The 25502-nt window shown below is 38.7% G+C and overlaps 2 protein-coding genes across 4 annotated transcripts in view; both read left to right on the top strand.

The window, feature by feature from the left end:
* The first annotated feature begins 269 nt into the window (after positions 1 to 269).
* Dusp12 (dual specificity phosphatase 12) lies at positions 270 to 9397 on the top strand. Of its 3 annotated transcripts, none has more exons than XM_005398287.2 (6): positions 270 to 575; positions 4071 to 4184; positions 4272 to 4390; positions 4941 to 5037; positions 5528 to 5714; positions 9064 to 9397. In XM_005398287.2, the coding sequence occupies exons 1-6, from the start codon at positions 292 to 294 to the stop codon at positions 9220 to 9222; spliced, it is 960 nt and encodes a 319-aa protein (XP_005398344.1). In that variant the 5' UTR covers positions 270 to 291; the 3' UTR covers positions 9223 to 9397. The 3 variants fall into 3 exon arrangements, with proteins under 3 accessions (XP_005398344.1, XP_005398343.1, XP_013376893.1); XM_005398286.2 differs by having other exon boundaries at positions 270 to 632; XM_013521439.1 differs by lacking the exon at positions 270 to 575 and adding an exon at positions 1216 to 1473 and having other exon boundaries at positions 4058 to 4184.
* A 2619-nt stretch (positions 9398 to 12016) lies between these two features.
* Atf6 (activating transcription factor 6) overlaps positions 12017 to 25502 on the top strand; it is a 200344-nt gene continuing 186858 nt past the window's right edge. Inside the window, exons 1-2 of the mRNA XM_005398327.1 lie at positions 12017 to 12064; positions 16726 to 16972. Of these exons, the coding sequence (XP_005398384.1) occupies positions 12017 to 12064; positions 16726 to 16972 (295 nt within the window). The remainder of the gene's footprint in view (positions 12065 to 16725; positions 16973 to 25502) is intronic.

Genomic DNA, 25502 nt, shown 5'->3' with positions numbered 1-25502 from the left:
TGAAATGATAAGGTTGATTTTAAATTTGCATTCTCTCCTGCTACCTCTAAAAAGCGTGATAATCAGTGTATTTGGGAAAGTTTACCCTCTCTCACGAAGTTTGGAGGGTCTAGGGGAACAAGTGTAGCCAGGCCGCTCTGAACCAGCTCAGCGCACTTTCCCAATAAATTCACATTCCCGGGGTCTGGTGGTCCTCCGAACCGCCGAGGCGGGCTGGAGCAGAGAGAGGGCGTTCTAGGCAGCCGCCCACTCGGTGGAAGTCCCGTGGCTGGCTCGCTGCTGGGCGCCGCCATGTTGGAGGCGCAGGCCCCCAACCATGGCTGCGAGCGCCCGAACCCGAGCGTGGACCCGGCCTGCTCCGCCGAGCGAATGCTGGAAGTGCGGCCGGGGCTGTACCTGGGTGGAGCGGCGGCCGTCGCGGATCCGGATCACCTGAGGGAGGCTGGCATCACCGCCGTGCTGACGGTGGACTCGGAACCTGCTTTCAAGGCGGGGGCTGGGTTCGAGGGTCTACAGAGCCTGTTCGTGCCGGTGCTGGACAAACCCGAGACCGACCTGCTGAGCCACCTGGATCGGTGCGTGGCCTTCATCGGCCAGGCCCGCGCCGAGGGCCGTGCGGTGCTGGTGCACTGGTGAGCGCCGGGTCTGGGTGCGAGAGGTGCCCCGCCTCGCTTGCAGCCTGCGCTGCTCGTCGCTTTGTACCGCGGCCCCGTGTGTCCCAAGGAGGGACAGGGCGTGGAGGCGGCCCCGGCTTTCATTCGTTAGTGTTTTGGTTGTTTCATTCTGTAGCAAAGGGTTGGTTTTGGGGGGCCGTGGGCGGCCAACAGATAATAAAGGACAGGGTCTCTGCCCCCAAAGTGGTTTACAGCTCTGTAGGAGAAGCCCCCCAACCCCAAAGACTGTACTGCAGATTAGCTGTGTCGGAATGGAAAGATACGACGCCTTTCCTGCGATACACCTGTAACAACAGGTTAACAAGAGAAGACCATAGCAGAGTGGATTAATCGAAGTTTTACATGATATGGTAACCTTCAGAAATGAAGACCCAAAGACTCAGGGAAAACTGTGCGTTGTTACATTTGAATGCATTTAAGAATGGACAGATCTCCTGGGCGTGGTGGCACTTGGGAGGCTGAGGCAGGAGGGTCCTTGCAAGTTCGAGACCAGCCTGGACTACAAAGTGAGCTCAAGGCCAGTCTGAACTGCACAGCAAGACCCTGTCTCAAAAAGACAAAAACAAACAAACAAAAAACTGACAGATGTGTAGAACTGTGGTTGGAGAAAAGGGGTAGGACCTGATGGAATGGATTGAGAGGGGAAACCTAGGAAGGCCTGTCCATTCGGGGTTCTTCCTGGCTTGTGTAGCATTCCTTCCAGGTGCAGCGCAGGACCCCTTATGGAGCAAGGGTCTTAGCATCAATCAGACAAGATACATGAAAGAATTCCTTTATGGACAACTCTTAAGACAGAAAGGTGAGGGAAGGGTGGATCGGTATTTCTAGGTTTTATGACTGGTTTTGGAGGAGAGGGATTCTAGTTTCTTTGACCTGCCTTGGGGGAGAAGGAAGCAGGGTAAAGATTAGTTAGAAGAAAAGTTACACAAACGAGGTGCTGTACATGGAAGCAGTGGTAAAGTATAACCACACCATTAGCTCCACATGACTCAAATTTGCATAGCCTTTTTCTGTAAGGGAAGGGGCAAATGGGAAATGTAAAAAAAAAATTTAAGGGAATAGTGAATGATTTTTAGGGGAATTCATTGAGCTTGAAGAAACACAGTGATCTGGGATACAATGTGCTGGACCTGCAGAACGGACAGTAAATTGTAAATGATTTTCTTTGGAATATTGAGTGGGACCAAATAGGTAACAAAGTGTGTGACAAAAATTTATCAGTACATCCAGACGGACACTCAACAGTCTGGGTTTGTTGACAGACTTGTCTTTTTCCCTGGTGTATGAGTTTAAGAGAACTTAGAAAAGAGTTCAGGGGAGATTATTTTCTTTGGTGGGGCTCAACTTTAAGCATGCAAAAAGATATCAGAGTAAAGTCTCTTAGCATCTACTGCTAATTTCCTTTGATTGAGAATAATCAGCATGCCATATTTGGAGGTGGTAGCACCTAGATTCCTTCAGTACAGTAGTGGCCAGTCATTGGCAGTTATAAGGATTAAAATACTAAGAGCTGATCCCATTAAAATTGTCCAGCAACGGAGGAACTCCTGTTAAGGAAAAACAATCCCTTTTCAGTATGTAGTCAGAAAACGGTAACAGATCTTTTGATGTAAAGCCCATCTTCCCTAAAAGAGACATATAGACCTTCCTATCTAAAGCTGAAGGCCTGAGAAAATGGGATTGTCAAAGTTGCAGCTGTAAATATGTAATTTCAAACTCAGTGCCTGTGCTCGTGAAAGATCTGTAGGTTGCTGGATGATCAAGAAAAAGACATTCTTTGCATAAAGTAATTTGTTGTCTAGACCTTTTTCAGACTCTAAACAGAGGTCCCAATCTCTTTGACTGAGATTTCTCTCTTGGAAATGCCTACTGTATTCCTTGGCAGTATATTCTGGCTGAAATAAACTCTTTTCTTTTTTGGGGTTTTTCTTTTTTGACACAGGGTTTCACTATGTAGCATAGGCTGACCTCCAATTTGCAGTGACTCTCCTGCCTCAGCCTCCTAAGTGCTGGGATTTCAGGCATGTGCCACCACACCCAGCTACTCTTGGTTTTCTGTATTCCTTTACTGTTGATAAAATTTTGCTATCCTCCTTACCCTGTATGCTGTATGCTATCTCTTATGGCAAGTACTAAGAGAGATTAATAAAGGTTAAGGTTATTAAGATTGAAGCGTAAGGGCTGGGGATATAGCTCAGAGACATAAGCATCTACCTGGCAAGCAGAAGGTCCTGAGTTCAATTCCTGGTACCAAAAAAAAAACATTGAATTGTAAGAGCAGGTTATTTTTATTTACTGTATATCAGCACTTGTTCTAAATATTTACATGAAATAGAGAAAGTAGTGATCAAATCAAAAGGTCTTTCATTAGATCCAAAGGGAACCTCATTACTAAGAGCAGAAGAGCTTGGATTTGTTCTGGAGCCATTAGAAAAGTTTTAAAAATTAGTATAATTAGTTTTGAGTAGGTAGTCCACATGATACAGGGGGAATAATATAACTTCCAGCCTGCTAGAAGTCAGATACGCTGAGTTCATGTTCCCCAGAATCAAAGAATGAATACTTAAGGAACAATGCAGGTTAAGAGTTGGAAAAATTTGTTGAAAGAAACAGCTCCTGAGAGACAGGAGGGGACTCAAAAGTGGGTTGCCAATGAGCTCACTTCTCAAAGGAAGTTTTATATAGAGCAAAATCATGAGGTCGGTACTATGTGGGTTTAAAACTATGAACAACCAAGATATGCAAGTATACAGGATTACAAGTATAGCCTCTTATGTAATGTTGATCCAGTGGGGAAGCAGGTCATGTAGGTTTAAGGACTGCTGGACTAAGAGTCTGTTCACTGCATACTGCTGGTTCAGCAGCTGCACCCTCTCCACCAGCTGGTTGGAAGCAGTTCATGTAGCAAGGGTACCTGGAAAGAACAGAGACCTTCTTTAGGAAGGGATGGATCTGGGGGTCCTGGTCATCCACCAGGGTGATGGGTTTCTAGACTTTACTGGAGTGAGTGATTCCAGTTATCCCCTGGGGAAGCAGGTAGGCCTGCTCATTCCATCTTTATCCTGAGGCCTGGCCTTCAACAGATACACATCTGGCCACAGTTATAATGTGTTTTCATGTTCTGCACTGACTCCCCTGAGGGCCTAGCTCTGTCTGACTGCCTATAATATTTCTGCCTAACTTAGCTGTCTGTAATACACTCATATGGTTCAGAATTCAAAAGAAACAAGGAAATAAAGGAATAATTCTTTTGCACACTTGTAATATTTCAGAGACAGTAGGGTTGGGTAGAAGTAGAGATGAAGTGAACCTGAACTTTGCCATTAGTAGATGGCTAGGTTTTGTTTTCTTTAATTGTTGCTATTTGCTATTTTATTTTGAAGGTCTCTTTTTCAGTCATGCAGGAGTCAGTCGAAGTGTTGCTATAGTGACTGCTTTTGTGATGAAGACTGACCATCTGACTTTTGAAAAAGCCTATGAGATCCTCCAGACTCTCAAGCCAGAGGCTAAGTGAGTTCTTTGTTACAGTAATGATTCTGCTTGGGTTATGTGATTTTTATTTAAAGAAAATTGAACTTTTATGTTTTGTCATTACAGGATGAATGAGGGGTTTGAGTGGCAGCTGAAATTATACCAGGCAATGGGATATGAAGTGGATACCTCTAGTGCAATTTATAAGCAATATCGTTTACAAAAGGTTACAGAGAAGTATCCAGGTATGAATAATAATTGTTAGTATATACGGGACTTTTTCTAGATGTCACTTATTGACACTAAATGCGTTATCTCACTTTTGCTCTATCTGCCTGAGACAAGTACAGTGGTCTCTCTTGCTGTTTAGCTCTTTTTTCTGCTTGCGTGTGGCATTGTGGATTGAACACAGGTCTACCATTGAGCTGTACCCCCAGTCTTCTTTGAAAGAGGGTCTCCACAGGTTGCCCAGGCTGGCCTTAAATTTAAGCTTCTCCTGCCTCAGTTTCCCATGTATGTGATTTCCTTTTGAAACTGTGGTTTAATCAAAAATAATTCACTCAAGGTCACATGGTTTATAAATGGCCTTGAATTTAGGCAGCCTGGCCCAGAACCCAAAATTTACTCATTGTAGTCTCCTACCTCATCCTGATTTCTCACCATGGAGTTTTTACTTTCAGTTTTTGAATTTCTGAGCTTAGCACTTGTTTCTTCAATTTGACGTTACTTGAGTTTTGTCTGAAAATGCAGAAACGTGATTTTGAAAAGTAGTTACATATTACTTATGTCATATAGAATTGCAGAATTTACCTCAAGAACTCTTTGCTGTTGACCCAACCACCATTTCACAAGGAATGAAAGATGAAGTTCTCTACAAATGTAGAAAGTGCAGGTAAAATATTTTGTATTTTTTGGAGATTTTTATCTTGTCTCAGTAACTGAACAATATTTGTTTTATTTTCTGGTATCTCTGTAGGAAAAATTTGTTTAATTGAATAATATATAGAAATTTCTAGTTCAAGTCTGCTTTCAAGAAGAATATAACTATTTAAAAGTAAAAGTTGCTGGGTGTGGTGATGTACACCTATAATTGCAACACTGTGGAAGTCTGAGGCAGGAAGATCCCAAGTTTGAGCCCAGTCTGGATAACTAAGTGATTTAGACTCTATCTCACAATTTAAAAAGGGTGGAGATCTAGCTCAGTGCAGAGACACTGGGTTCATCTCTAGTAAGGCCAAAAAAAAAAGAAAAGTAATTAGGTTGTAATTTAAGTAGCATAGTTGACATTATATTATCTGGTCTCTAAGAAATATTGCACATTCCATCTATTTTTTCCATCCTTTTGAATGTCATCAATGTTTTTGTCTGTTTGCAAATTGTAGGCGATCCTTATTTCGAAGTTCTAGCATATTGGCTCATCATGAAGGAAGTGGGCCTATAGCCTTTGCTCACAAGAGAGCAGCACCATCTCTCCTGCTTGCCCCGAGCAGCCAGGCTCAGTGTACCTCCTACTTCATCGAGCCTGTGCAATGGATGGCAGCTGCGTTGTTGGGAGTGATGGATGGACAGGTGGGAACACGTTCAGTTTTCTATAGCTTCACCGTATCATCTTTATTTTGTTCCTTTTTGCATTTTAAATCACATTTTAACCAGTGCTTCACTCCATCTTAACTCCTTTCTTCCTGAAGATTATACTTTGCTAGTAAGATAAGGCTATCAAAAATAAAGCTTTTTTCTTTTTTTGGTGCTGAAGATTAACCCCCAGAGCTAAGCACACACTCTACCACTGAACTATACTTTTAACCTGAAAATAAAGTGTTTTTTAAAAACTCACCTGATCCCTAAATAATGAACTATAATTGGTTAAGAACCACTGCTCTAAATTAATAGGTTGCTTTTGATGTTATTGTTCTATTTTTCAAATGCAAGACTACATTACAGAAGGCTGAGGCAGGGTTGCAACTTTGAGCCTAGCCTTTGTAACTTAGTGACTTAATCAGGCCCTGTCTCAAAATACAACAGTTCTGGGATATAGTTCAGGGCAGACATCCTGGGTTCAATCCTGAGCACCACAAACAAATACACAAAAAAGACCAACGTTATTTATTTTTAAATTAATTAGAATATGTTGACAAAATTTGAATTTTGCAACAAGGTAAATCGAGGATTTTAAAATTAGGCTTAGGTCCAGGGATATAGTCCAGTGGTACAGTACCTACCTGGGAAGTGCGAGGTTGTAAGTTGGATTCCCAGTACCCAATAAAAAATAAAAAGTAAAATAAAATAAAATTAGGTTTAAAATCTGTCTGTTGGATTTATGTCTTTTTCCTGATCTGTTAACTTGGTGTGTTTGCTCTGAAGTTCTTTTTCATATCTGCTTAAAGAATGCAGCTAAGACAAACATCCTGAGGCAGCTACGTTTCTCTTTTAGGTATAATCTGAAAATATAACATATATAAATATAAATACGTGTTTGTTGCTGGGGGTTGAACCCAGGGCCTATGTATGCTTGCCATGCCCTTTACCACGGAACTGTACCTCTAGCATCACAGAATAATAACTGTAATGAATTTGAAAGTTCTTGTATGGTTTGTATAAAAGTTCATGCAAAAGATATTTTGTGAAGCCTTTTACTATATTGTCTTGTTTAAAGAACACAGTAGCTTTATAAAGTAGGGAGACCAGAAATATTTGCACTTTATGCATGAGGAGATGTAGTTTACATTAGTTAGCCTGCAAAGTGGTTCTTCACAGTCAAACCCGTATGTTCAGATGAAGCTGCATTTTGAAAAACAAAATGCATTATAAAGCCAGGTGTGGTAGTGCAATCCTAGCACTTGGGAGGCTGAGGCAGGAGATTGCCAAGGCAGCCTGGGCTACATAATGAGTTCAAGGCCAGTCTGAACCAGATAGTGATACCCTGTCTCAAACAAAACAAAATAAAACACCACCACCAAAAACAACAACAAAAAATAAAGTTATGAAAAAACAAAGTGTAATTCAGATACCATATAATTCACTCATTGGATATACATGATCCTGTGGTTTTTAGTATATTTATAGTTTTTGCAACCATCACCATTCTCATTGCCCAAGATAATCTCAAGATAATGAACTCAGGGTCAGTCACACTTCTTTTCTTCCTGGTATTGGAGATTTAACCCAGAGCTTTCAAACTGAGCTATATCCCCATCCCTTTTCATTTATTTTGAGGCAGGGACTTACTAAGTTGCCCAGCCTGGTCTTAAATTTGAAACCTTGCTGGCTCAGCCCCCCAGAGTGCTGGGATTAGGGGCACGTGGCACGTTCCTTGAAGATGCCTGGCTACTTCCCCTTCTTTGATGGTAATATTTGAAACAGTTAGTTTGTGATTTTGATGAAGTACAATTTGTCTTTTTCTCTTTTATGCTTCTGGTATGCTGCCTTTTTAATTTGGAAAACACACATATACAGGAAAGATATTTTTGTAAAAGATTTCAAATCACAATTTAATATACAATGTTGTACACATTTCTTTGTATACATGAATTTTTCTGTGGAATTTATATAATGTATATATTTAGAAGCAGAATTCCTGGCTTGAAGACGAGGCCCAGTGTAAATATTAGTAATATTTCAGGTTGACATTCAAACTGCCCATATAAACTTGGTTTTCACTAAGTGAATGCATGCACCCATTGAGATTATAAAATTGGGGCCAGGGATTTAACTCAGCGGCACAGCGCCTGCCTGGCAAGCACAAAGTCATGAGTTCGATTCCTGGTACCAGAAAAAGACCAAAAAATTAAAAAAAAAAAAAAAAAAAGAGATTATAAAACTGGTACAGTTTTGTCTGTGAGATGAAAAATGTTAATCCTAAAAGGTTTACTTTGAATTTTCATGATTACTGCTGAGGAACAGTATCTTTACTAGTCATGTATACTCTATCTGTAACTTGTTTTCGAATTCTTGGCCCATTTTTCTGTAAGTTTTATCTTTCTCTTATTTATTGGTAGGGGTTTTTTACATATTCTAGATATTTCATCAATATACTACAAATATTTTCTCTAACCTATTGCTTATCTCAATTTTGTATAATATTTCGTTGATGTAATTTTAAGATATTTATGTAATCAAATTTGTTAATTTCTTCATATATCATTTCTGAGTTTTATGCCCACACTTTCTGTAGCTCAAGATTAAAAATAAAAATCACTAGCTGGGTGTGGTGGCACACGCCTGTAATCCCAGCACTCAGGAGGCTGAGGCAGGAGGATCATTGCAAGTTTGAGACCATCCTGGGCTACAAAGTGAGCTCAAGGTCAGCCTGAACTGCATAGTGGGACCCTGTCTCAAAAAGACCAAAAAAAAACAAAAAAAATCACTATCTTGTACCATACACAAATTAAAGTCCTAAAAGAATAATGCTGCAACCACACTAGGCAAAATGGCATAGATTTATTAAGCATTTTTAGATTTACCTATTTTACGGGGATATCCGTTTATTTGTTTTTAAATAGTCAAGAATCATATTTGTATGCTGTCAGTATCAGTTAGTAATAGGTCATAAAATCCTAGTGTGCTTTCTATCTTTTTGCCTTGATGTTTTTATTTGAAATCTTAAATTGCAACCTGATTAAAAGCTCTATACATATGTCCCATTCTTAGACGTTTCCTTAATTGAGTTGTAAACTTTAGCTTTTTTCCCTTTAACTTGGAATTCATGTTTCTCTTAGTACAAAATGCCTCTTGTGTATTAACTGTAGTCCCTCGTTGATTACAGTAGATTTCTAGTGCATTTCTTATCACTTTATTAAAGTTCCTTGAAGATGTGAGCCATGTCCCATGTCTTTCTATTGCTATATCCCATACTGTTAAAGGTAGTTATTTGTTTTGTATTAAAGTGAATGAAAGAAGTAATGCATTTGCTTTATTTCAGCTTCTTTGCCCAAAATGCAGTGCTAAGTTGGGTTCCTTCAATTGGTATGGTGAACAGTGCTCCTGTGGTAGATGGATAACACCAGCTTTTCAAATACATAAGAATAGAGTGGATGAAATGAAAATGCTACCAGCTTTGGGATCACAAACAAGAAAATGATGAACTTGTGACACTGGGTAACTTGGAAAGAAACCTGTTGGTGATTTATGGTACTCTTGCTGATCACCATTCATGGCAAAATAGCTAGTGTTTAGGCCAACATTTCATTTGGAATGTGAGAAGATAAAAATTACTCGATGTTGGGCTGGGGATGTAGCTCAGCAGCACAGTGCCTGCCCAACAAGCATGAGGCTGTGAGTTCGATTTCCAGTACCAAAAAAACCCCCCAAAAAACAAAACAAAACAAAACAAATCACTAGATGCAATGTGGAAATTATGCTTTATTATATTTGTATTACATGATATAAGTAGAATACATGACAAAGCTTTTTTAATCATGTAAATTTTATTTGACTTAATATTAAAATCCTTTATGAAGCAGATACTTTGTTTCATATTTTTTTTATTTCATATATTTTTGGCGTGTTAAGATCTGGATGGACAAAATTGTATACAAAAATTTGAAGCTGTTACATTTAATGGGTGTTCTTTGATTTCCAGAAATGTAATGCAGATTCACTTCGACATATTGTTTCTTTTTTTTCTCTTTTAAGGGACATTATTAAACCTACTTGTGTCTGGACTTTTCTTGGAAACATGAAGGAGAAAAGCCATTGGTAAAACACAAGTTTAAAATATGTTTTTCTGGTTATTGTTCAGAAATCCAGATATCTACATTTTTAGGAAAATGTATTTGAGAGATTTTTTTTGGCAGGGGGACTAGGGATTAAACCCAGGGTTTTTACTCTGAGTTATACCCCAGCCCTTTTTATTTTTGAGACAGTTTTGCTAGGTCACTAAATTGCCCAGGTTGGGCTTGAATTTGTGATCCTTCTGCCTTAGCTTCCCAGAGTGTGACAATTATAGGTGTGTAGTACCACACCTAGAGAGATACCTCTTATAGTCATCTGTGAAGAAATGTATTACTGTTAGTATATTTCTAGTGATGAAGAAAACAAATGTTGAGTTGCTATCAATTACTTTTTTTAGCACAATATATTTGAGTATTGAAAAATATAATATGCCTGGATTAGTTTTTAATTTGATCTCTAGAATTAGAATTTATTTTACTGAAGTGTTAGAATTGGAGCCAGACATGGTAGCATATGCTCGTAATCCCAGCCCTCTGGGTGACTGAAGCAAGATTACACATTTGAATCTACTGTGGGCAACTTAGTGACTTCGCAAGACCTTTTCTCAAAGTAAAAAATAAAGAGGTGGGGATATAGCTCAGTTTGAAGGCCCTGGGTTCAGTGACCTGAAATGAAAAAAAAAAGAACCAACCAAACATCCAACCCTGAAAGTGTTAGAATTGGACCTGATTATCCAGGCACAGTGACACATGCCTATAATTCAGCATTTAGGAGGCTGAGGGAGGAGGATCACAGGTTCAAAGCCAGCTTAGATTACCTAGAGAGTTCAAAACCAGCCTGAACAATATAGCAGGACCGTGCCTTAAAAAACCAAAAAAAGGGCTGGGGATTTAGTTCAGCAGCACAGTGCCTGCCTGGCAAGCACAAGGTTGTGAGTTCGATTCCTGGTACCAGGAAAAAAAAAAAAAAAAAAAAAAAAATTTTGACCTAATTAGATATTTGAGCATTTGCATGAAATCAGAATTAGCTAATAAAGAGGAAGATTGTCTGTGTATCCTAAAGACATATTGCTTATTTACACACATCTGTGTTAATAAACAGCATATAAATTTTAAAAAGCCAAAAAAATTATGTGCATAGTGACCTTTCTTTAAAAATGATTGAGGCCAGTCATGGTGGCGTAGGCCTGTAATCCCAGCACGTGGAAGGCTGAGGCAGGAGGATCACTAACGAGTTCAAGCCCAGCCTCTGAAGTGCATAGCAAGACCCTGTCTCCAAAAAAATAAGTAAATAAAAAAGGTTAGTGGAAATGCCTCATGGATGCATGGTGGAGGATACCTTAGTTTCGGCACTCTGGGAAGCTGAGGTAGACAGGTGACAAGTTCAAGCCCAGCCTGGGATGGAGATGTAGCCCCATGCAGAGGGACTGGGTTCAATCCCCAGTATTACAGAGCAAAAAAACCTAGCTTAGTTTTTGATCTTATGGGAGCTATTGATGATTCTTGAGAAAAATCTCAAAATAGGGGTAGAAGCCTTTGACAAGTTATTTCATATCATAATTTCTTTTTCTTTTGAGAAAAAGTTCTTCCATTTCTATCTTAGCATTCACAGAATCTGTTAACTTTTTTTAAATGCCATTCTCTAGTTTTTTAAAAGACAGATTGACCCATCTGAGGGTGCCCTTTTTGTAGGTGAAAAGGAGTTGAGTAGCTGCAGTTTGATGTGGCTCAGCATAATGCCTGTCCCTCCTGCACTGTAGCATATACTGCAGAGAATGACATCGATACTGCTTGAACTTAGAGTTAGTTATCAGTTCATTAAATATTGTGTATCATGTGCACGGTTGTAGGTGATACAGTGAAAAAGATAACCCCCCTGGCTTATTGCAACATATATTCTAGCTGAGATAGCCATAATAAATTTCTTTAAAATACTGTTTCCCAGTGAGGAATGATTTTGGGAAATTTGCTTTTCTTTATGTAAATTTTGCACACTATCCCCTGAACAGAACTTTCAAATTTAAATCCTTTAATGCTTTTTACTTTGGGAGTTTAGGTAGAAAAATCTACTACACCTGTTCTTTACATTTCATGTAACAATAACAGTTTGGGATATCTGGCTTCTTAGATTTGTTGAAAGACCAGTGTGAGACTTGTGTCAGGGGCAGGGTGGTGCCGTGGAGACTGGTGGAGTAGAAGTCGATGTGCTCCAACAGTGGCTCTGCTGGTCATATTACAGTCTTCCAGAAAGTGAGCAGGTCTTTGAAAATCCCACATCAGTTTTCTCCTTCACAACATGGGATTAGTAAATTCTCTGCTTTTCTGACAAGCTTGGTTTAAAGATCATATTTTCCTTATTTTGTTCTTACAGAAAATGGAAATAGTAGTACCTATTTGGTTTAAAATTAGGATTTTTGTGATATAATACAGGTAAAGAACTTAGTATAGTGCCTAGCTAGTAGTTTTTCCCTTGAAATAGCTGCAGTTTATTGCTTACATACTATGTGCTAGTCACTAAGCTTAGCATTTAATGTGTTACCTAGTTTAAACCTCAGAGCCATCCTATGAGGTAGGCCTGTTTTCTTTCACACCCCTCCCCCAATTTGCTTTTGTGTGCCATACTAAGGATTGAACCCATGGTCTTAACACTCAGCTACATCACTAGCCACTGAGTCACAAAATTGCCCAGGCTGGGCTGAAACTCGCAGTCATCTTGCCTTAGCCTTCCAGAATAAGCATGTGTCATCAGCCAGCTCTGACTTTAATTTTACAAGTGAATCGAGTCACTTCCTCTGACTGCTTCGCTAGCAAATGGTTGAACCTAAAGTGAAATCAAGACTTGACTGACTTAAAAATGTCTCTTAACCTATCTGTATTGTAATGTGTGGGTTTACTGTTCAGGGTGCTGTGTGTCTTAACAGATGTCGCACTGCAGATGCTGATCAGATTATAAAATCTAATAGTATTGATGAAATAAAGTTTTAACTAAGTTCCAGATTTACTAGTCAGGCTCTCAGCCACCATTTGTTTGGTATCCACTAGAGTATAAACTGAGGCCCACATACTATCTGTCTTACATTTTAAAGTTATAAATCAAACTGTCTGTTAAATAAATGGTTTTATTCTCTTGTCTTGACAAACACACCTTCATAATAACCTGGAATGCCAGCTTTGAATTTGGGATTCTGTGATAAAATATGGCAGTGGCACTGCAGGGAGAGTTGGCCTCTAACCCATAGGCTGCCACTTTTCTCTCCTCATGCTTTGATCTGTTCTGCATCATGAAGAACTGGTACATATATGGACTCCCCATCTCACGTGTGTATGCTCTGCCGACACCTCTGGTATATACTGCTGGCTCGGTGTACCCTTAGGAAGTCAGACCTGAGCAGGCCCTACCATTAGGCTTGGAGTTGTTTGGGCCTTTTGGGTGTTAGAAGCTTGTGTAGATAGGGGCAGGGGCACCTTCTAGTTGGACTTGCCTTGGTGCAAGGATTCTTACCCTGAGGGAAGAGAGCCAGATCAGAATAAAGTTTCCTGAAGTGTGGGTCCAGGGCAGGGGTTCCTCTTGCTTATATCAAAGAGTATTGTCTCTAGACAGAAGTTCTTTTCCAATTTTATTTCCATTTCAAGGGTTTAAGTTGAAAATGAATGAGGAATAGATTCAAGAAAAAGAACTCAGTGTTACTCAGATGTTAAAGTTTTTTTTTTTTTTTAAATGCTTGGTATCCAGAATGGATACTTAATTAGAATATATATGAGAAATCTCCAGAAAAAAATATTTAATGGTAAGACTTTTAAAACTGCCACATTAAAGTTAGGAACAAGTTAAAAGATTGTGCATACCTTCATTTAGTATTGTACCAGAGGTCCTAGACATTGCAATAAAACAAGGTTGGGGGGATCTAAACTCATTGATAAATTTTGATGTCTCTAAAATGAGGGACAACATATACTTCCTGATAATTATGATGTAAAAAGGTACTGTGGCATATTCTTGCAAAACAAGCAAACAAAAGCAAAAGCTATCCAATCAAGCCTTTAAATGGAACAAATTAAGCATTGAAGCTGAAATGAGCAGAATCACAAAGTGGGAAATTTCATAGGACAGATGACTTGGATTCTGTATCAAATGGCATGGAAGCAAGAAAGAAAAGGAACTGTTGTATGAACTAAATGCAATGTGATGGTCTTGTTTGGATCCTGATATTAACAACCAATGGTAGATTCCATTTTTGAGACCAAAAATTAAACATGGAACAGTATTAGATGATATTAAGGAATTATTAATTTTTTGGGTATTATGTTTTAAAATATAAGGAAACGCTTTGTTTAGATATATATTTTGGAGCTCTTATGGGTAAAGTCTGTCTGAAATAAGAAAGCAAAAGAATGAAAAAAGTGGTAGACTAGATAAAACAGGAATAGCAAGTTGGAGCCTTGTGGTAGAAACAAGGGGATTCACTATTTTGTCTCTTCTGTTTAAATATTTCCATATTAAAATGTTACTGTTTTTAAAGATAAAAATAGTTAAAATAAAATTTTAAATGTTAATGTTTTTCTAAATAGAAAATTCTATAAGATTTACAGACAATATTAGAATACCAGAATTTAGCAAGTTTTTTTGATACAAGATTGCTATACAAAAATCAGTAGTGTTACTATACTCAAATAACGAAACAGGAAAAAATGTAAAAACAACTATAGAATTCTGAAAAGAAAAATGAAAACCTTAATGATTGCAGGAAAGGGAAGGATTTCTTCGCTAAGATAAAAATAGCAGACATCATAAACAAAAGTTGATAAATTTGACTACATTAAACCCTAGAAGACAAGAACCCCACAAAAACAACATATAGGGTAGGCTATCAAGAGATCTACACTGAGAGAAAGAAAATGGTAAGCTGTAAATGAGTGGGCAGTTTACAGAAAAAGCAATAAAGTTTCATAAACGAGAGAAGGCACAGTTTTTAAATTGTCAGGGAAATGTAAATTATAACCACACCCTTCACAATAACAAAGAAGTCTGACCATACTACTATTGGTGACAATGTGAATAGAGAACTCATCACTGCTACCAGGGAATAAGTCAGTATAATTTGGCAAGTGACCCAATATACATATTAAAGACATTCTTTTAGGTGCACAAGAGATCTATATAAGGACATACTTTATGTACTAATAAACAACTGAAAGACCCCAAGTGTCCATTATTAGGAAAATGAAATTTTGATGTACATATTCAGGAAAATATCATGTGACAGTTAAAATATGGGGTAGGCCCTCAAAAAATAATGGCGAATAAGACAGCAAATGGGGGGAACATTAGAGTATAATACAACTGTGTAAAAATTAAAAACCTGTAGTGACACTAAGTATACGTATCTGCAAATATTTTAAACATGGTAAAAGCATAAAAATGGCCTATAAAATTCATGATGGAAGCTGCCCATATGGAGGGAGGCAAATGAAGTAGAGGGAAAAGAGTTAAATTTTACCTGTAATGTTTTAATTTTTTAAGTAAGAAACTGATACAAAAATGAAAAAGTTGGGGCTGGGGATTTAGCTCAGCGGCAAAAGCGCCTGCCTGGCATGCGCAAGGTCGTGAGTTCGGTTCCCGGTACCGGAGAAAAACCAAAAAAAAAAAAAAAACAAAAATGAAAAAGTTAATATTTGTTAAGCCCATACTATTATTTTTTTGTGTGTGTGGGTTTTGTTTTTTGTTGTTGTTGTTGTTTTTTTTTTTTTTTTTTTTTTTTTTTTTTTTTTTTTGGCACGGGGAATCAAACTCAGGACCTTGCGCTTGCCGGGCAGGCGCTCTGCCGCTGAGCTATCTCCCCAGCCCTATCTGATATTTCTGAATAAAAAAACTTTATAAAACAAATTTCAGTCATGGTTTTCTTAGAAGACAAAAGTGTCTGGTGAAGATAGAAGACTGGCTGGTTTTAGCTGTATGTAAATTTTTGAATTTGTAGCTGGGTCAGAATTAAAGTTACAAATGTCCCCATTAGTGAAAACTTTTTTGTAATCCACATTTAATGTTAAGGGGATTTCATGAATTTTTTTTCTCCGCGTCGGTCGCGTGACTGTTTTGTCTCGTGCAATCGGTAGTAATATCCAGGAACGAGGAGACTGGAGGATTCTGGGAAGCATTTTTGTTTTGTTTGTAACCATGGGAAAGATTTCTCTCGGTCCTAGAGGGATACGTGTTCTTAAGGCAGAGTACTTTAAATAGTCCCTGGCTGCGGACAGAACAAGAATGAAAAATCATTCTTTGAAGTAGCATTCTCGAAACTATTTATTTTTATCAAACTCAATCTATATTTTCAGTTAGAGTTTGTAATGTGTGTGAATTTCTTTTAAATAAATCCACAACTTTAAATTTCAGTAACAAAAAAATTGAGAACTTTATTATTGCTGACTTTAGGGTAGGCTCGCCCCCACTTTTACTAGTAGCTTTAGACATCTATCATCGGGAGAGAAGTATTGGCGCTGGGAGTTTATCTAACAAATTTGCTTTGTCTAAATTGACTTACATAAAGGTAGACTTTCTAGAAGTGTAATTTATAAATCGCCTACCTCAGATACTGTGCATGCCAATTAAGAGGCAATGCTAATGAATGTGGAAAAATAATATTCTTTCACTGTGTATACGGAGAACTTTTACACCGCTAGGAAATTATTCCTAAACATTAAATCAAGTTTACTGTTACTCTTTAATTTTGGTCTGAGATCAGGGAACAGATCAGGATGTTTAGAAAATTGTTTCACTTTTCATTTTTAACATTATCGATAAATTCTGTTTAACCGAGTCGGTGTCTGCCTGTCTTCCCTCCCACCCCATCTGAAAACCGCGAGTCAGAAAGTGGTGAAACTCTAGAGATACATAGTCAGAGACCTGTTTAGCTTAGTTGCTGACGTTCTCTCTGCTGGTTTTCACACATTTTACTTGCGATAGAAACAGTTTGTCTTCGTTCGGCCACCGTCGCGTCAGCGTTAGGAGTATTTTGTCCGCCTGCGGCTGCCGTCCCAGATACTGTGTTACTTACCGAATTCCGGGGTACTCGGACTTGTGTTTCGCGGAGCCGGCTGGCGTTACCAGGACCATGGAGTCACCTTTTAGCCCCGGACTTTGTCACAGACCAGATGAAGACTGGGGTGAGTGCGAACGTACCTGGGCGGCTCGGGTCCGCGTCTACGGGATTTTTCCTGCTTGCTTCTGCCCCGGTGGTGACAGGTGTGAGCAACCTGACCTCGGGAGCGAGGCCACTTGTTCCCCCAAGTCCACGGTCCTGGAAGCGACTAGTGAAACAGTTCGACCTCTGTCCCGGCCACAGAGAGAGTCAAATGTTGTCTTAATTGGAATTGCTGTCGTTTTTCCTGTTTTTCCTCTGGAGAAGTATCGTACCGGGTCATCTTTTTGTGGGGCGAAAGAAAGCGTAGGGCAAGATGACTGTGACTGCCGAAAAGACCACAAGCTATTTTCTCAGACTGTAGGATTTGAGCAGTCATCGCAGCGTTTGTGTGTGTGTGTGTGTGTGTGTGTGTGTGTGTATGTGTGTTGTGTGGGGTATGTGTGTGTGAGGGAAGGTCGGTGTGTACAAAAAATCCTCATCTCGTAGCTTTCAGTGTTGGTTTAAGGCCTGTGTTCATTTTGGCGGAGAAACAAGCTCCAAGAACGTGACCTCGCGTCCCTGATTACTTTGATCTAACATTTATAAACTGATATGGTCCTGATTGCTCTCCGGATACAGCTCTGAATTGTCTTGTTATGGATATTTTATTTGGTTTTGGTGGTCAGGAAGGATAGAATGGAACGAGGCTTTGTCATGTAAGTGTTTATAGGAAGTTTTTATTCCTTTGTTGATTGAAGAAGTATTAGTGATCCATTTTTAGGTACCAGTATGAATTTGGGAATGTGTAGCTCCCTGAATGGGTCCTGTTGTTAGCGTATACCATTCACCACTTTTGGAATTTAGAACCGCAAACTGATACTTACTTTTTTCCTTACCCCAACAGTTTTCATTGCATTAATGGAGTCTCAACTCCATTTATTGAACTGACGTTCTTATTTAATTTTCCAATAGCAGATATTCTCTAAAATTATATTCTGTGAGAGATTGATTTCTGTCTTTAGATTTTCTGAGAGTTGGTGGAAAAACTTTAGGCTATCTATTCCCAGTACATTTTTTCGTGCCAAGTATGTTAGTAATACTGACAGTTACCATTTATTTAGCACTCTATTTTAGTCAGGTATTTTGCTAAGCTCCTTACATCTGTCATTTTATCTAATCTAAATAATAGTTCATGGTGTTGTTATTTTACCAGTGAGGAGGCTGAGCTGAGAATTTGTTCTGAGTCTTAAACTAGTGAGTGGCAGAAGAACAGATTTTATTTCCACAGCCTTTGCCTCTAGTCATTACTCTACAGTGCTTTCCTAAAATGATTTTTATAGATTTGATTCTTCCTAAGAAGCCTGTTATTAACACTACTTCAGTATGTCAGATAGTTACGGTTTGTTTTCTCTGATAGTTGACTCATATTTTCAAAATACTCTGATATTCTTAAACTGTAACTTAGGACACTTCCTGGTAGCATTATTATGTTTGGTCTTGTAGTTACTGGCTGCATTTTCATGACTGTTTTTTAGCAGAACATTCAGTTTTTTGTAGTTGGTTGACTTTCCTCTCTCAGATATCTTGCCCTGCCCGTCCCAGAATGTGCTCCATTCACATTATTTTCCAGATTTCTCTGTTTTTTTTTTTCCTTTGGTACCAGGAATCGAACTCAGGACCTTGTGCTTGCGAGGCAGGCACTTGTGCCTCTGAGCTGTATCCCCGGACCTGTTCTCCAGATTTCTCTTTTCAATCTGTTGATAATCTTCTCTTGGTTGAACATTTTAATTCTTATGTGTTCAGTTAGTACACTTTTCAAGTACTAGAGTGTAACACTATGGTGTGCTAGTGTTTCTCAGTAAAATATGGATTCTTTCTTTGGGAGTTGCTGTGTAGGGTGTTCAAGTATTTTGCTGATATATTTGATGTTTAAAAAAATTAGAAGCTATCCAGTTAAATTTTAGAAGCTTTATTATGTAATTAGTATTTCTGGTGACTCTTAACAATTTTAAATAATTTAAATAAAGTGGTTAGCTCAGAACAACCCGTTAGTCGATGTGATTTTTAAGTAATACATCTTACATCAGGGCTCTGCAAACAGTTTTGAAAAGATTCAGGTAGTAAGTATTCTAGGCATCGTGATCATGTATGTATTTCTGTTGCAGCTGCTCAACTCTATTGTAGTGTAAAAACAGCCATAGACCATATAAATGAATAAGAATGGCAATGTTCCAATGAAACTATATAAACTGAAATTTGAATGTCACATAGTTATTTTTAATTCAATACTTAATAGCTTTACTTTTAAAAGTATAGTTTTAGATTTACAGAATAATTCAGCAGGTAGTACATATAGTTCCAAATACTTCCTTGCTGTCCCTCACAATTCCCCCTGTTGGTAACATCTTGCGTTAATGTGGGACTTTTCTTACAGTTGATGAGTTAGCATTGCTACCTTATTAATAGCTAAAGTTCATGGTTCACATTAAGCTTCATTCTTAATGTAAATCCTAATGTAAGTGTTTTGACAAATGTAAAATTCTATGAGTTTTAGCAAATATGTAAAGACATGCATGCTTCATTACAGTATCATACAGAATAGTTTCATTACCTTAAAAATCCTCTATGCTCCACTTATTCATCCTGCCTTCCTCCCTTCCTGAATGTCCTCTCACCCTGTACCCACTGATTTTTTCAGTTTCCATAGTTTTGCAGAATATCATGTAAGTGGAGTCATATATAACCTTCTCAAACTGGTTCTTTCACTTAGCACTATGTATTTAGGGTCCTTCCATATCTTTTTGTGGCTTCGATAGCTTTATTACCTTTTTAGCACTAAATTGTATTATATGGTATAGATGTTACACAGGGTATTAGTATGCTCAGGCTGCCATAACAAAATACCACAGACTGGGTGGTTTAAACAACAGAAATTTAATTTCTCACAGTTTTAGTGAGGCTGGAAGTTCAAGATGAAGATGTTCTCGTTTTGATGAAGGCTCTCTTCCTGGCCTGCACATGACTTACTGCCATTTCCCTGTGTCCTCATATGGCACTGAACTAGAATCTTCCTCTTCTTTAAGGAAACAGTCCTATCAGATTAGGTCTCTACCCTTATGACACCGTTAACCTTAATTACTTTATACAAGCCCTTTTTCTGGATAGTCATATTGGAGCTTAGGGCTTCAACATACGAATTTCGGATGGGAAGTATAGTTGAGTCTGTAGCACACAGTTTGCTTATCCATGTACCTATTGAAGGACACATTAATTACGTCCAGCTTTTGGCATTTATATGTAAGGCTGCCGTGAGCATTTGTGTGCACATTTTTGTGTGGACATAAGTTTTCAAATCATTTGGGCAAATTGCTAGATTAAGTGGCAAGAGTATGTTTTATTTTGTAAGAAGCTGCTATACTGTCTTCCATTGCATTCCTACCAGCAATGAAAGAGTGTTCCTCATGTTCCATGTCCTAGCTAGCATTTGGAGTTGCCAGTGTTACGGAATTTAGCCATTTTAATGGGTATGTAGTAGTAGCTCATTGTTATTTGAATTTTTAGTTTCTGATGATATATGGTATTTAGCACCTTTTCATATGCTTGTGTGCCTCTCCTCTTTCCGTCTCCTTATTCCTCCCCCCCCTCTTGCTTGCATTTATGCAAAAACCACCTTAAGAAAAAAATAAAATCCACCTAATGTGTGTGTACCAAGATCAGAGGCTTCCTGCCACTGTGGTTCCTTTTTATGTCATCCGCCTTTTCTGTGAAGGTTCTCTTCCTTTTCTTGCATTAAGCAAAACCTGCTGCTGCCTTTATGATAAAGCTTTCTCTAAATCCCTGGTAAGGGGTGATTGTTTTCATTCTCAAAACCTTTTTACCATTGAGTCTTTCAAGGTGGCATGGGTATCTTTGTCCTTCCCTGCTACTCCTCCAACTACTTGAGCATTAAGCTCGTTTTGTTGCAGTATTTCATCCTGTGCCACACCTTGTTGCAGTGATCTGCTGATTTCTGAGTCACTTTAACTGTCTTTTTGAAAATGTAGCTATTACCCTGCTGTCACTTTCTCCCATATTACTACCATCATGATTCTTAGATATTTCAGTATCCTCTGAGAAGATCCTTCAAATATGCTCATTTTCTGGACCTTCTCTCCACCAATGATTCTGCATTTTGCCCTCTCTTGACCATTTACTCCTCTGATCGTAACCCCCATCCTTATCATTTCCAACTTAATCTCACTTTTAAATGCCCCACTCTGACCACCATCTCTTGTCTCATTAGCTCGCTCCCTTACTCCATTCCAACAATCCTTCAGCCCCACTGAGATTCTTCCATCTTTTCACTGTCCCCCCTTCCCTTCATGTCTTCACTTTTCCTTTGTATGGTTTAAGTACCATGGACAATTATTGTGATGCTTCTCTTGCTATACCCTCATTATCCTTGTCTGACTTTTGTTTTGTAGGTCTCTTATGGATAAACCACAACCTTAGTTAAATTGAACTGCCCATTCCATTCTGTAGCTGAATAGCTGCAAAAAAATTCAACCATGTTGTAGTATGACTTTAACTATGATACTAACCTGGCATAGGCCAGACTGACCATATTTCTCTGGTCTTCCCACTCTCCTGTTCTGATGATTGATTTATAAAGTTTCTTTCTTCAAACTTCCAGCACCTCCTCCCCCATTGTTCAAATCAGAACTTCTACAAACTCCCACTAGCTCACCTCTGCATCTCTTAGCATGTTTGCCTTCTCTTTCATTGCTGAGAGTGAGTGGCCTCTTGCCCCTAACTAGAGCTAATCCTTCCACATGGACCTCTTTAGACCCCTTCCTCCTTACTCAAGAAAGTCATTCAAACTGTTTTTTCATTTCTTGCATCATCATTTCCCCCTCTCTGGTAGATTATATTTGTTATTAAACATATAGTTACTTCTCCTATTTAGAGAAAAAAAAAGCCAAGATATAATACCTAAATTCACCTTAGATGTTACCTCCCTCTTTGGTGCCACCACATTTCTCTTTTACATAGAATTTCTTAAAAGTCCATATTCAGTGACTCCATCTTCTTTCATGTCTTTGCTTTTTTTATACTGGGGATTGAACCCAGGACCTTCTCACTGAGCTACATCCCCAGCCCATTTTGATTTTTATGAACAAAACCCCAATCACACAGGAAGTATTACACAGAATCAATAAGTGGGATTGTAGAGTTTCTCGCTTAGTTGCTAAGTTGCCCAAACTGGGCTTGAGCTGGCAATTTTCCTGCCTCGGCCTCCCTGAGTATTGGGATTGCATGCATGCGCCATAATATCCAGCTCTCTTATGTCTAATGAACCCACTCTAACCAGATTTACCACTTCACAGAAACTACTGTTTCTAATTATCACTAATTTCCACATTGCTAAACCCAGTAACCATTTCTCTTCTTACTAGACTTACAAGGAATATACAGATAAATAGATGATCAAGATGGATGTCAGGCGGAAAAGCTTGCTGCAACTAAAAAACAATAGCTACCATAGTTCAGTACTCTTTTTTTTTGTCTTTTTGAGACAGTCTTGCTTTGCAGTTCAGGCTGGCCTTGAGCTCACTTTGTAGGCCAGACTGGTCTTGAATTAACAATCCTCCTGCCTTAGCCTCCCTAATCTTGGGATTACAGGCGTGTGCCACCATGCCCGGCTAGTTCAATACTCTTGAGGGAAGTCCGTTAGTAGTGTGGAATTGGTGAAAAGGCTATGGAGTAGGCAGTAAGTTTTAGAAATACTTTAGAAGTAATCAGTGCCACTAGTTTCTTATGATTCTTCTAGAATATTCTGTAAATATAAAAATATATTTATCAACCACCCCTAGTTCTTTTAACCACAGTGAAATTAGAAGATCAGTGCACCGATAGCCACTATTTCCCTTATCTAGATTTATCAGCTCTTAGCTCCCTGCCACCCTAAACTTGCCACCCTAAACTTGTCTCTCAGTACTACCCACACTTTCCTCTTCTTTCACCATCTGAAATTGGGTGGTATATAATATGAAACTCCTAAGTGCTTCACCATGTATTTCCTAAGAACAGGAAGTATTTATTTTTAAAAAGCGTAAAACACTCCTAAATGCTTCACCATGTATTTCCTAAGAACAGGAAGTATTTATTTTTAAAAAGTATAAAAATCATACTTAATGACTTTTGTTCAAAGCAAAATCACACTTTTTCCTCTCACCTCTTATTAAATGCAGTTCTACATGGCTTAATAACAGGGACACATTCTGAGAATGGTGCTGTTGCAAACATCATAGAGTGTGCCTACACAAACCTGGACTGTACAGTCTTACACACACTTAGATTATATGGTGTGTGCTGCAGCCTTTTGCTCCTAAGACTGTGATGAGCCAAACAACAGGCGATTAAATCAAGCACAAGAGAAAATAATACAGTTGAGACACAGTAAATGTGAGGTGTATGATGCAGCTGCCAGTGTAACACTGGTATATTGTTTTCCAGTACTTTTTTTTGTGTGTGTGTGGTGCTGGGATTGAAACCAGAGGCTCACATGTTAGGTCAGTGTTCAGCCACTGATCACACCTCTGGCCTTTAACTTTTTCTTATAAGTAGAAGGTGCACACCTTAATAATTAAAAATACAGTAAATAGTAGTTTAGTTGTATAGTATAGTTGTTGATGTCATCAAGTATTGTGTATACATTATAATTGTATGTGCTGTATACTTTTATAGAATTAGCAACACAGTACTGTTTACAGCAGCGTTACCATAAACACTGAATAATGGATCATGCTGGGATATCACAATGGCTATAACATCCCTAAGTGTCAGGGGTTCTCATTTCCATTATAATCTTAGGGGACCACCATTGTATGTGCTGCGTTCAGTCAACTGAGACGTCACGATGTGGCACATAGCTGTGCTTGTATTTTTTGTCTCTTTCCCCGAGAATCCTGATTCTCAATAATATCTTGTGTGTGTGTGTGTGTGTGTGTGTGTGTGTGTGTTTGTGAACTTCAATTAGTAGCTCCATTGAACATAGGTTGAAAGAAATCAAGGGCAGAAGCAGGGAGACTATTTGGAGGCTTCCATAGCATCCTTATGAGTTATAATGGTAGCAGAGGTGGTAATGACAGTGGTTGATTATGGATATATACACATACACACATGCATATATATATATATGTACACACAAACATATATACACGCATGCATATACATATATGTATACACATTTATTTTTCTTTTTTTAAAAATTTATTTTAAAAATAGAAGGAAAACGTATTAACAAACAGACGTCCATTTACAAAATAGCATAAGAACAATACAAGCAATACAGAGTTACAGACAAAGTGGTGGGAAATTAACAATGGTTGTTGTATTACATATTGCTATCTTCAAAGTGGTTTCTCAGGAAAACAAATAGAGACATGCAAGATTGATCAAACAATTAATCATTAACTGTTTCTTTCAGTAAAGCGATAGAAGTCAGTAGTACAACTATGTTAGCTATCCTGTATATACATACATACATAATTTCCCCTTCTTTCTTTTCTCTTTTCCCTCTACCCACTTATATTTCCTTGAGATGAGTCTTGCTGTATTGCCCATGCTGGTGTTGGACTCATGGGCTCAAATGATCCTCCTACCTCAGCCTCTCAAGTAGCTAGGTCTACAGGTGTGTGCTGCTTTCCCAGCTTGATGCATACATTTTTTTTTTTTTTTTGTCTTTTTGAGACAGGGTCTCGCTATACCGTTCAGGCTAGTGTTGAGCTCACTTTGTAGCCTAGGCTGGCCTCAAACTCACAACAATCCTCCTGCCTCAGCCTCCCGAGGGCTGGGATTACAGGTGTGTGCCACCACGCCCGGTTCATGTTTTAAAATTCTGAAATAGTTTCAGACCTACAGAAAGGTGATAAGAACAATGCAAAGAACTCTTACATGACTTCATACAGATTCCTCTATTTATTTATTTATCTATTTACTTAGTCTTTTTTGAGATAGGGTCTCACTATGTAGTTCAGGCTGGCCTTGAGCTCACTTTGTGGCCCAGGCTGGTCCCGGATTCACAATGATCTTTCTGCCTCAGCCTCCTGAGTGCTGGGATTACAGGCATGCACCACCAGGCCCGGTGCTCAATTTTTAAATTATACTGCATTCACTCTATTTTTCTCTTTCTTTAAAGAGGGAGGCAAAGAGAGGTATTGATCTGTCACTTTTAAACACCTACAGTGTGTTACCCCTCTCCCTCTGGCCCAAAAGTAAACAGCAAACCAGGGATACTTTCGATAGTAGTATAATATACAGTACTTCCAGTCAAGAAGTAAATATTGATACAACACTCCCATCCAGTTCATAGATAGCATTTGAATTTTGCCATCTATTTCAGTAATGATCCTTTTTTTGTTTCTAGTTTAGGATCCTTCCTGCATACACACATTGCTTTTACTCATCAGGTCTCACTAGTGTCCTTCAAGACTAAAGAATAGTTCCTAGGGGCTGGGGATTTAGCTCAGCGGCAAAAGCGCCTGCCTGGCAAGCGCAAGGTCGTGAGTTCGGTTCCTGGTACCGGAGAAAAA

Source organism: Chinchilla lanigera, unplaced genomic scaffold (assembly GCF_000276665.1).
Source record: "Chinchilla lanigera isolate Chin_1 unplaced genomic scaffold, ChiLan1.0 scaffold00061, whole genome shotgun sequence".
Taxonomy (NCBI): domain Eukaryota; kingdom Metazoa; phylum Chordata; class Mammalia; order Rodentia; family Chinchillidae; genus Chinchilla; species Chinchilla lanigera.
This window is presented reverse-complemented; position numbering and strand designations above follow the sequence as displayed.

Excerpts from the sequence above, each read along its gene's own strand:
- Dusp12 (XM_005398286.2), top strand. The coding sequence starts at position 292 with ATGTTGGAGGCGCAGGCCCCCAACCATGGCTGCGAGCGCCCGAACCCG. Across the intron at positions 633-4,070 it reads CGTGCGGTGCTGGTGCACTG|TCATGCAGGAGTCAGTCGAA; the intron begins GTGAGCGCCGGG and ends TCTCTTTTTCAG. Across the intron at positions 5,715-9,063 it reads TGGGAGTGATGGATGGACAG|CTTCTTTGCCCAAAATGCAG; the intron begins GTGGGAACACGT and ends GCTTTATTTCAG.